At 34.2% G+C, this 12,859-nt stretch overlaps 1 protein-coding gene across 8 annotated transcripts in view; it reads right to left on the bottom strand.

Annotated features, from left to right (window-relative positions):
* The window catches only part of MAPK10 (mitogen-activated protein kinase 10), a 306,598-nt gene that overhangs the window by 145,696 nt on the left and 148,043 nt on the right, over positions 1–12,859 (bottom strand). For 6 of the 8 annotated variants that reach the window (XM_040479140.1, XM_040479165.1, XM_040479114.1 and 3 more), the window contains one exon: positions 11,482–11,553. The exons of 1 other annotated variant lie outside the window; for it this stretch is intronic. In XM_040479140.1, the coding sequence (XP_040335074.1) occupies positions 11,482–11,547 (66 nt within the window). In that variant the 5' untranslated portion in view covers positions 11,548–11,553. Of the gene's footprint in view, positions 1–11,454; positions 11,554–12,859 lie in introns of all 8 variants that reach the window. One more of the 8 variants, XM_040479147.1, reaches the window with a different exon arrangement.

The raw sequence follows: 12,859 nt of genomic DNA, 5'->3' as shown, positions 1-12,859 counted from the left end.
TGTGCCAATACCATACTGTCTTGATGATGACAGCTTTGTAGTAGAAGCTAAAGTCTGGAATTGTGACGCTTTGGTTTTCTTCTTCAATATTACTTTAGCTATTCAGGATCTTTTGTGGTTCCATACAAATTTTAGGATTGTGTGAAGAATCAGTATTTTAGAGAATAGTAAATATAAGAGACGTAAGAGGTCACCATTTAAAGAGGGCTAGTTGGAGAAGTAAAAACAGGAAGCAATGCATGTCAAACCAAGTAAACAAAAGACATGGAATTAAAAATGTCATGGTGACTCTCCTTGGAATCATCACCTCATTAGCAGGCCCCGACATCATATTCCCAGGGATGTGTTTCATAGGCATAATATAGTATCCAACTGATGCTCTCTCAATTAGCTCATAAAAATAAACATTCCATAATCTGTTTATATTGAATTTATACTAAAATACAAAGGTATTCATAAATGCTCATCAAAATGGAAAGTCTTTCCAGAGAAGAAATTAGTTAATTATAAATAAGTAGTATTGTATTTAAAAATTGTAAATCACCACAGTTGTAACTTACGAAAATCAATACGGTTCAAAATAATTATAGGTTTAGAACAGTCTATTCTATTATTGATTCACATTATTTTTTTAAATAACTCATTCCTCCACTGAATATTAATATCATGTTTAAATTTCTTTTAATGTTTATTTATTTTTGACAGAGAGAGAGACAGAGCATGAGCGGGGGAGGGGCAGAGAGAGAGGGAGACACAGAATCTGAAGCAGGCTCCAGGCTCTGAGCTGTCAGCACAGAGCCCAACGCGGGGCTTGAACTCACAGATTGCCAGATCATGACCTGACCCGAAGTCGGACGCTCAACCGACTAAGCCACCCACGTGCCCCTCATGTTTAAATGAATCAATGTTTCTATGTGGATATAGGAGAAATTTTTTTCTGCAAAAATTCAAAACAAACCCATTTCCTCTCTATCCCCCATCTGTGAAAAAATTTTAAAGCTAAATTAAAAGAAGATATTATTGCCACTGGCAGTCTGGTAGGCAGAGAGGAAATCTGAATATAATCTGTTCTGTGAAAAGACTGCACTTTATGCAGACCTGTAAGAAAGGGCTTTGTGGAATGAGTCCGCATTATCAGTTAGTTGCTAGCCTATAGCTATAGGCTAGCCATAGCTAGCCTATAGCTATGGAGTTTTGCAAAGAAAAATGTCCTACATTACTGATCTTATCCTGCAGGTATCCAAAGCTTTGACTGCATTCTTCTCAAATTTAATAACCTATATGCCACAAGTATTCCCTCCCCATTTTCATTTGTGTATGACTGTCCTATGTTACTGCTAGTCATTTCCTGAGCAGGAGACATTAAGGTTTAAAAATATGTAGAGGTTGAGCTTCCTTAGTTTCTCTTGAATGGTACAGCTGAAAATAACACCAAGCCTGGATTAGTTCTGCACTTAACACCTGTGAAAACTTGAGCAAGTCATTTTATTCTTTCATTCATTTATTATTTATATTCTGTGTGGTTCCAAAAAGGATTTGTGTAGAACACCGTAAAGGATATGGGAACAATAAAATCATTAAATCCAGTTTTAGGAACAGACCTCAAATAAAGCAGGCTGGGAGATGACAGATTTACCAGAAGGCTTAAGTTATGACTATCTATTGCTTTGAGCACAAAACTTAGTGTCATTCTTCCACTAAGCCAAAAGAAAAACATAATGACAACCAACAACAAAACACAATTAAGTGGCAAGTTTTGATTCATTAATCTCACAGAATATATCATACCAGACCACTTCATAGGAAAGATAAAATCTCTCTAGTACTTAACTCAGGAAGAATATTCAATAGTTCTTTATGTAATAACCCAGAATCAAACATCAAATAGTAGATATATTTTTAATCAAAAGCATAAAAATATTTTTCATATGATTTACATGACATCAGCTCTCAATAATTCAAGGGGAGAAAGAAAGGTAAAGCAGTATTAATTGCTTACTTGCTAAAGGTGAACTCTGTATGTATTCTGTTAAATAATGTATTTAACACTAACTACAGGCGAGGAAAGTGGCGTACAGAGCTGTTAATTGGTTCAACATTGGTTTAATTAATGGTCTTAGAACCATTAATTAGTCGTGTCAATTAATATAAATTGAAGTTTATTCAACTCTAAAACGTGTTTTTTTTGTTTGTTTGGTTTTTGGTTTTTTGTTTTTGTTTTTTTTTTTTTTTTTGCTAAACCATTCACTAATTCAGCTAGAATAATTTAGAACAAGGATATGGTTTTCTTATGATAAGGTGAGCTATGGGAATAGAGCTTAGAAGATCAAGAGAAATGAATGAATAACATGCCCTTCTCTTGTATTTATCTATTGTCTTAGCCTGGAGTTTGAACTTAGATGAACATTACATAATTCAAGATTGAAGTAGACAGTGTTGATGAGGGAAAGGTGGATTTTCAGAACTGCCTAGAAATGTAAAGGGTCTGATTCTATTTGCTTGTTAAATATATATTGATCACTTACTGTATGCCAGGCACTATTGAAGATGCTAATGGATATACCATATCCATGCTATGGATAGCCAAGATAAATTAGCTACAAAATGAGCCTACAGAAAATTAACTGGTTAATCTGTTAGATATTATTTTAGTATTGTCATTTGGATACAGAAAAGTATCTGCCAAAAGTGGTGATTGTGCTTTTGGTATAAATGATGTTGAGCTATTCATTCTCATATAATGACCAGTTATTTCATGCAGCTATTCCATGCAGAATGAGTTATTCCATGCAGAATGACCATGAATATTATGCAGAATACCATAATATGGGTTCAATCCATTTTAAATCTGAATCAAATAATTTACATATGAGTTTTAAAAAGGGAGATTTGAGACAACAATACTTAATGATATTTAGGATTAGATTCTGTTTTGTCAAGAGCATATTTTCTCCACTCTGTTTCTTAAAGTATTACTCTCTGAGAAGCATTACAGCCTGAAAGGTATATGACTTTTATATTGGTTTCCCAGAGATGGATACTCTGTGGAATCAATGGCTTATAACAAATCAATAATGCAGTAAAACTTTAAGACTTAAATTATGTTTAACCATTATTTTCAATGACGTGAAAAAGCACACTGCAGTAATCAATAATAAAGTGGGAATGGCTTCTGCCCCTTGTCATTTATATATGAGGGCAGAAAAGTAATACTGCTTGAATGTCTGCTAATCACCAAGCTAGTATTAGGACAAGACACGGTGCTAGGTGTATAATAAATCATTTCATGTAAGACTTAATATTCTGATTTTGCCATTGAGAAATCCTAGACTGAGAACTTTAGCAAAGGGTAAAAATCCAGCTTTTCTCTAAGAATCATGACTGTCAGTTCTCAGTCAAGCTTTTTACAATCTTATACTCAGTATACTTATTTATGGAATAACAGCGATATGTTACTCTTTTCATTAGTGAGAAGGTTAAATGAGATCATCTATGTAAAGCTCTTAGTATGGTATAAGCTTACTTAAAAAACCATCAACAAAGTTTACTACTACTAGTATAATTATTATTATTGATAATAATAATTATACTAGTACAATTATTATTATTGAGAAGATAACATTTAAAAGCACGTAGCTAAATAGCAATTTTAGAATGTTTTTAACAAAAAGTTGGCTTGAACTGTAGTGCCATCCCAAGACACTATAATATTGCTATATAGTCAATACATAACCAACAGGGTTCAGAATGGTTAGGTAATAAAATATTTTTCTGTGTTTTCATCTGTGGCAAAAACAGTGTTCCATGAATATTCACATCCTCTACTACATTCCCCAGCCTTCCCCTGCAGTACTGTTGGGGCCATGTGATGATTTCTGGCCAATGGATTACAAGTAGAAATGGCAGGTGTTAGCTAAATTCAGGGGCATTTAGGGGATGTGCCACCACAATCCATCTCTTTCCATACTATGGTGTCTTAGCTGGCACATCACAAGATAGTAAGAACCTAAATTCTTGAGTCACCAGATAGAGAAGAACCCTTGTTAACCTGTACTAGACTTTGTATAAGAAGAAATAAACTTTTGCTCTGATAAGTCACTGAGACTTGAGGTCTATCTATTACTGCAGTATGTTTTTCATTCAACAAATACTTACTTTGGTCTTACAATTGTCACGCAATGTTCTAGGCACAGAGAATATAAAGTTCCTGCCCTCAAAGAGCTTAATGTTAAATTCTCTCTTAAAGGATCAAACTTGGAATGCTGGCTTCATTACCACAATGATTTAGCCTACTAAACTAATCACACTGAATTCTACATTTTTTATTTACACGTTCTCAATTTGTCTACAATAAAAAAAGAAGTATAAAATAGCCAGTAATAAGTGGTATTATATAGTCAAGACAGGAAAAATTTTCCACCTTATTAAATAATAGTTAATTTTTAAAGAAACTCTTTCTTAGGGTAGGAGTAAGAGGTTATGTTTCCTCAAAAGGAAAGTAAAAAGTCATTTAGGAATCAAAATGTTTACAAAGAGTTGTCTCATATGTTTTTTAGAAGGGGAAATTAGAGTTTATCAAATGCTACATTTAAAAATATGGACACTGGAACCCTGTTTTCATTTACACAATAAAGAACATTATTCTTAAATCCAAATCATTATATTATTAAGATTCTTTCATTGCACAATTATAAAAAGATCTAATTAGTACTTAAGTTTAGTAGTTCCATGTTCTCCAAAGTCTGGGTTTTCATCTTTTGGATATGCACTTTTGTAACTGCCTTAACATTTTTAGGAATCAGTTACAGATGTATAGAGTATATAACCAAATAAATATTCACCTTTAGAGAAGATGAACAAAAGAAGAGTTGAATGACACATTCCAGATTGGAACTGGTTTTGGAATTCATGATCTAAATTAACATTATTCTTCTTAACCTACTGAAAAATTCAGCTTTTGTATATCATGCACCCCAACTTCAAATAATACCTGTACAGAAAAGCAAAATTATCACTTAATGTATTTTCCAAAGTCTCACATGAAGCATAAATGAATAAAATAGAGCATAATGAATGCATTGATTACTAAAGAACACTATGCAGATCAAAATAGAATGCACATATTGATGCTTTCCTTACAGAGCATGATTTACCATACACTGAAAACCACAGGTAATTCTGGGATACTTTATAGCACAGCTATTTTTAAAGATGTAGGCAATAACTTCATTTAATCTGATTAATACCTTAACCATAATTAAACGTATAGTACAAAGCTATATTTATATTCATGTTTAAGATCATTCAAGAAGTCAAGTTTGACCTTTTCGTGCTTCAAGCAAACCAAACACATACCCGCAATCAACCAATACAGAAAGTTCACCATTATAGAAACAGATCTTAAGACCTTTACACTTTTTTGTTAGTCTTTGTAGCATAACTAAATCTATTCATTAACTCAAATAATTATTTAATAAGTCATTAGGAAAAAAAAAACCTTCCCAAGGTATAAGACATAAATATAACATTAAATTATCTCTTTTGAAATTTTCTGCAGCCATTGTCACATGTGAACATATGGAAAAAAGTACTTTCAAACATGATGAAACATTCATTCATAAAAATAGCTATGCTAGCTATTATCCTGATAGTATATATATCTCAGTGATTTATTTCATGATTCAAGATATATCATGTTTTCACAAGAATGTTTGCTATGTCTTTAGTAATTTACCCATGGACAGCCCATGCATGAAAGCATATACATACAGTAAAACCTTGGATTACGAGTAACTTGTCCTGTGAGTGTTCTGCAAGATGAGAAACATTTCTAATCAATTTTAATTTGATAAACGAGCAATGTCTTGCAATATGAGTAGTATGTGACACCAAATGTCACATGATCACAACTGAGTCAATGGCTCTTCTCTATCTCTCTCTCGCTCGTTGCAGTATTGTGGGTGACCATCTCCCATGCTCGGATGTTAGCCATGGTATTTGGCAGAAATCAGTGATTTTTCAGAACATTGAAAGGTGCCCACAACCAGCACTAGTGTATTTTTTGTCCCTTCAAAGTACCAATGGACAGTGCTTTGTTTTTCCATACAAGAGTTAGCTTAGGAATGCGTTGCTTCACTCTAGGTCAGACTGCCTGCAGATATAGACCCTTTCCTCTGCTGCCTTATTGTGAGTTACATTAAATAGAGTATATGACAAGAGCTTATTAATACTGTAAATGTAGTCAACATCCAAGCGTATACAATAGCCCCCGTGCAGAAAAAGATTCCATTGAGCCAATAGCTAGCAGTGATTCCATTAGTGATAGTGAAAGTCATCCTACACAATAACCCACCTCTCCTCTTTCTTGTCTCCCTCACACCAGCCATGAAGGTTTTCAAAGGTAAGTGCAGGTTGATTTGCTTGTTTTTCTTTATGTTTTGAATTTTCTTTATTATTTTGTATTATATTACAGTATTGTAATCATTTTTATATGAATATTTTTGGGTTGTGGATGAATCATCTGAGTTTCCTTTATTTCTTAGGGGGAAACTCACTTTGATATATAAGTGCTTTGATGATAAGCATGTTTCCAGAATGAATTATTCTCACAAACCAAGGTTTTATTGTATTGGGATTTTAGACAATGAATGCAAAATTAAACGCAATGTATAAAAGCAGATATAGAAGAAAGTCAGAGCTGGGCTTCCTCAAATAATACACAGGACAAGAAATCCCTTGAAAGGAAAAACTAAGATAATTTTTTTCTTTCCCTGTTACATGAAAAACTAAAATAATAAAGGAAAGGTTTATCAGTTTATATCTCAAAATTATAGCCATTCATTTACAAAATACAAAGAACTTCAAATATATCCATGCTCAATCTACTGATTCCCTTAAACCATATTTATAGGAAGTCAGTGTCTAATTTGGTGTTTTGAGGTGGCAGACAATCTCCGCAAAAATCTAAAATATACAAACAATGCCATTTATTTCATAGACCACCAAAAATGGTTTTCAGTTTCCCTGTAAGATTACACAGGTTTTCCTTTGCCTTGCCCCATCAAAATGTCTTTTCCTTTGCTGCTCCACTCCTCTATGCTGGTATAAAAGACTTCTTTCCATCTAAGATGGCCATCCAATGAAGTGTAAAATTTTAACCACATAGTTCCATCATCTTTGAAACAGAAACACCATAACCCATCAAATGAAATAAAGTTGAGCAAATCAAGATACTTCAAATTCAATATGCTTTAAAGCAAAAAACTATTTTTTTAAAACTATAACCCTGGCATCAGGTTTAATGGTATTTTTTTAATGTCCTAGGTACTGTAATCTGAACATATCACTTAAAACTAAACCATTCCATGGGCATTCTAGAATACCCATCTTTTTAAGTTCCCTGGTTTACTTATTTCCAGGTTTATAAAAAGTTCTAAGAAGTGAACATAGCCCATAAAGTATTTGCTAACATCCTCAAATTTCTAAAGATTAAGAGAGGAACATGATGCACTAAAAAATAATAAATCAGAAGTGATCAACAATGTTGCTACAAGAGTAAGTTTTTGTTTCTGTTTTTGTCTTTGTTTTTGAGAAAGAGAGAAAGAGAGCTCAAGCAGGGGAGAGGGGGAGAGAGAGAGAGAGAGAGAATCTTAAGCAATTTTACTTTCTATATTTTCTGTAACTGCTTATTGATAACAAATGAAAAAATTGGAAATATTACATAGTATAAAAATCCACAGATTAAGATTCAAGAGACCTGGATTCTGAATACACTTGACCAGTTGTTGACAAATTACTTAAGGTCTTTGTGTATTGTCTGTCTGACAAGAAGTTGGAAACAACCTAACCCTGCTGGTGATCAGGTTAAACACAACAGCATACCAGGAACCTGTGAGATGCCTCAGGAAACAAGAAGGTTCCAAAAACACAGTTTGAAAGTAAATCCCTGTGCATAACTGTCTCTAAAACTGAAAACACTTTTCTCTAAATTGCTAGAGTAGTAAGTCAGGCACAGGGCTACAGAAAAGAAAAATAAATAAACAAACAGACATCAAATAAAAATTCTACATGGAAAGTAAACAAAATGTTCAGAGTCACAACCAGCAACATTCTGCTTACTATAATATTTTTATATGTTTTAAAATCTATACAATATGCATGTATCTAGATACCAAAAGCTAAAAAAAAAAAGCAAAATACCAAAAACAAAAAAAAAAAAAAAAAAAAAGTCATTAATAAAGCTCATGCTTTACTTCTCTTTATTCCTTTGCTTTAAAAGAACTCTCACTAGAAAGAGACATTCTGCATCTGTGCACAAAGATCGGGAGCTGATTGGAAAAATAGAGTTAACCTACAAAAAGACTCTGGATTGAAAACTACAGCTTAAGTTTTAAGATCTTTTTTATTGATCATCTTTGAAGTTCAGACTTAACCTTGAGATACATAAAACATGAATTAGTTTTTTGTTTGTTTGCGGTTCACTTTGTAAGTGTTAATGGCCATCGTTAATGAATAGGCTCTCTGAATCTAAGGAAACAGCACACAGTCAAATAGCCTGCCAGTGGTAGGGCCCAGACATTCTACCCAGAAGTTCAGGCCTGCTCATTTCAACCAATGCACAGTCACAGTTGCAACTGCTTACCTAAACCAAATATACATCATTCATTGATTCATTACGCAAATATTCAGTGACAGCCCACGCCATGCCACATGTTGTGGTTAGCACTCTGGCACATCAGTGTGCGAATGAAACAAAATTTCAACAGCATGCTGGGTAAATATTCAACAACCACAGGGAGGGAGGGGACTTGTTTGTAGTAATTGCTTATTTACATAATGTACATACTCCGATAGTAACAGACTTCAATCTACTGACCTCACACCATTGAACTTTGAGTTGGGGAGAGAGGTGCTCAATCAACTCTTGTGAGCCTGTGTGAGCTTGCTCCACCACGCCAGTGAAAAAATTCCTGCCCTTGTGAAAAATGCATTTTAGGGGAGAAAGAGAGACACAACATACTAGTCACACATATGGTATACCAGCTACCAAAAAGTGTTATAGGGGGAGAGGAAGTCTGAGAAGTCAGGTAGGCAGACTAGGTAAGAAGGGGCAATTTTAAATAGGAGAACCAGGAAAGGTTCCCTTAAAAATGACATTTGAGCAAAGTCCTGATGGTGGTGGAGGAGTGAGCCAAGTAGACATTAAAGGAAGAGCATTTCTGGGAGGCGGTCTCTAGGTGACTACATGGTAAAGGCTTGGGTATTTATTTTAAGAATTTTGGTTTTTACCATAAGTGAGATGGAAAGACATTGAAAGGTTTTTCTGTTTTGTTTTGGTTTTAGCCAAGGAGAGGCATGATCTCACTTATACTTTTCAAATATGACTTTTGCTGATGTTTTGAGAGTTCACTATGTGGGGGTGAGCAAAGGAGGAAGCTCTGGTGATCATCCAGGCAAGAGGCCATAGTAGGTCGAATCACTAAATTCTACTCCTGAAACTAATTACACTATCTGTCAGCTAACTAGAATTTAAATAACAGTTGGGTCAAAGTGGTAGTGGACAGAATGTTGGGAAGTGGTGAGATTTCAGATATATTTTAAATATAGAGCCAACAGTATTTACTAACAAACTGAATGGGAAGTGCTGCCCAAAAGATGATTCCAAAGATTTTGTTCTAAGGCCCTGAGAAAGGTGAATCTAGCATTTACTGAATTAGAGTAGAGCAATTTTGGAGAAAAGTTCAGGAATTTGGTTCAGTGTCTGCAGAGTTTGATAGGCCTGTAAGTGAAGATGTAAGACAGGCACTTGGGCCTGAGTCTGATTTTGGAGAGAGGTTTGGGTTGGCCACATAATTGTGGAAGTAGTCAAGATACTGATAATACTTAAAACACTGGGACCCAATTGGAGCACCAGAAGAATGAATGCAAATTTATTTGAAGTTTAGTTAGCGATTTAACAAACACATGTTCTAGCAAGTACTAACTCACTTAATTCTCATGACCCTGGAAGGTAGGTACTATGATTGTCCTCTTTTTGCAAATTTAGAAACTACAGCACTGAGAGATTAAGTAACTTGCCCAAGGTCACAAGTAAATGGCTAATAAGTGGTAGATTTGGAGTTTCTAACCAAGGCTGTCCAGATCCAGAGTTCTTGTTAGAGACTGGAAGTTATCTAAAGGCCTGAGGCCTCCAGCACTACGACATTCAGAGGTCAGAGAGATGAGGCAGATCAGTAAATCCTATTTGTAGCATGTAACAAACACATTTTATTCTCCAATAGAAATTCTACTTATACTCAGAGAGAATATTTGTTTCCCTGTATACGTTTTTACATTTTCTGTAATAAGCACATATTATTTCTAGAATCAGAAAAAACTTTACTAAAATAATAGAAGGTGTAGTTATTTTTTAAACCTTGTTTCAATGGATGCATGTCACTGCCTGTTTACAGTACAGCTCAGTGAGAAGATACAATGAAAATCATTACAGAAAAACTGAATTGCTTTTTGCTTGGGGCATGAATAAAGTTACTATATAATTTATTATCCAAAGAACAGTCCTGAGAGTAAAAAGGAGCACTATTAATTATACCATAACAATAGGCTGAATTTAGGATTACCCTAAACATACCTATAGTAGGAAAAAGCACCCCAGGTAGCTTCTTTTTTTTTTTTAATTTTTTTTTAACATTTATTTATTTTTGAGAGAGAGAGACAGACCATGAGCAGGGGAGGAGCAGAGAGAGAGGGAGACACAGAATCCGAAGCAGGCTCCAGGCTGTGAGCTGTCAGCACAGAGCCCGACACAGTGCCCGAACTCACAAACCGTGAGATCATGACCTGAGCTGAAGTTGGATGCTTAACCTACTGAGCCACCCAGGCACTCCCAGGTAGCTTCTTTCCTAAGAATAGTGTGTGTGAATAGAGGAAAGCAGTCTTTTATCTGGTCCGTTTACACTACCTTCTTATTATTGTTCGTTGTAGGTTAAATATACCTTTATTTGCTATTATTATTGTTTGCCCTTTTACCAACTACCAGTTAGCACTGGGCATCAAAAAACAAACTGAGCACCCCCTGCATGTTACTATATGTGGGTATCAGAGAACTGCTACATAGAGCTCATTAGTCCTTAGGATGAGAAATGATAACACAGACTTCAGCTATTTTGATGATTGAAGCCACATTCAAGGATTAGGAAAGACATATTACTGACATTAAGTATAAATAAAATCTAATAAGAAATCACATTACACAGTGATTAAACACTATTATTTGTAATCATTAAAAAGAATTATCTTCATTTCTATTCTAACTTAAGAAAACTGGGAAAGAAAAAACATCTAACTACCCACCTCTAATTCCCAAGTCATTTAAAATCTATATCAATACTAACTTGGTGTAGAACATAGGCAAGCTGAAATGGCAAAATGGAAATACAAGGGAATATACTGTACCTTGTTTTACCTGTAAGGAACACACACCTGACAAAAGGCAATTTTCACATCCAAGGTTGGTTCACTGCAGTAGTACAATAAATGGAGGCTCATAAATACCTATAGAAAAAGGGGGGGTGCATGAATTTCTAAATCACCTAATTTTTCATTATTTAATAGCATAAACTTTAATATAATTTGAATTAAACACAAGGTGTCGTGCATAACATATATTCAGCATAATCCTTATCCCGACTAGTACTAGGTACTTTTCACAAATCATAAACACTAAATAATAAAATAAGGTAAGATGTTTTATTTTTATAATGATCAACACCATCACAATCATAAAGATTAGATAAAAAGAATTGGATATACTTAATAAGTTAAAGTTTAGAACAATTTATTATAGAGTACTTTCAGTTCTAGGCAACTAACTTTAAAAATCTCAAACATATGCTCAAGAGCATATATATAATCATGCTTATTGCAGAATAAAGGGACTTTTAAATAAACACTAATTGATAATAGAATTATATATAGGACTTGAAATAACTGAATTCAAGCTTAAGGTATCAGCGTAGATAAATTTTTCAAACATGATGTTGAGTGGGGGAAAAGGCAAGTTTCAAAAGGCTATGAAGATCATTATATTATTAATATAAAATTTTAAAATATACAAAATCATACACATTACTTTGTTATATAATCATAAAACCAAAACCAAGAAAAAAAATGGGCACTATATTAACATCAATTTAATCTTGGTTAAGTACAAAGTTTTCAATTACATTATTTTCCATATATTTAAAATATTTTATAATTTTGCAAAGTATTAAGGACAGGATAAAATCATGTAATGGTGATAATGCCAAATTAAGCACTGTCTTATTGAGTATGATGAAGCAGCATCAGAGAAATCCAACTGAAATCTTTTTCAGTTCAGTTAAGCTCACTTTACTGAATATATTGTGTGCAAGACACAATTCTGTGAGTTAAACAATTTTAAAACCACGATTGACACAAGACTTCTGTTTCTAGAAAAATGAATGATTTGATATCCTAAAAACCACAGTGTAAAACTCCTAAAAAATTAAATGAAATATACAAATTATATTTTTAATTTTTTTTCAACGTTTTTTATTTATTTTTGGGACAGAGAGAGACAGAGCATGAACGGGGAGGGGCAGAGAGAGAGGGAGACACAGAATCGGAAACAGGCTCCAGGCTCCGAGCCGTCAGCCCAGGGCCTGACGCGGGGCTCGAACTCACGGACCGCGAGATCGTGACCTGGCTGAAGTCGGACGCTTAACCGACTGCGCCACCCAGGCGCCCCTACAAATTATATTTTTAATGCATAACTGAAGTGCCAGAAGGAAAAGAAAGAAAGAAAGAAAGAAAGAAAGAAAGAAAGAAAGAAAGAAAG

This window comes from Herpailurus yagouaroundi, unplaced genomic scaffold (genome assembly GCF_014898765.1).
Source record: "Herpailurus yagouaroundi ecotype Mexico unplaced genomic scaffold, PumYag 28, whole genome shotgun sequence".
NCBI lineage: Eukaryota > Metazoa > Chordata > Mammalia > Carnivora > Felidae > Herpailurus > Herpailurus yagouaroundi.
The sequence above is the reverse complement of the archived record's forward strand: the minus strand, read 5'-3'. Positions and strand labels throughout refer to the sequence as shown.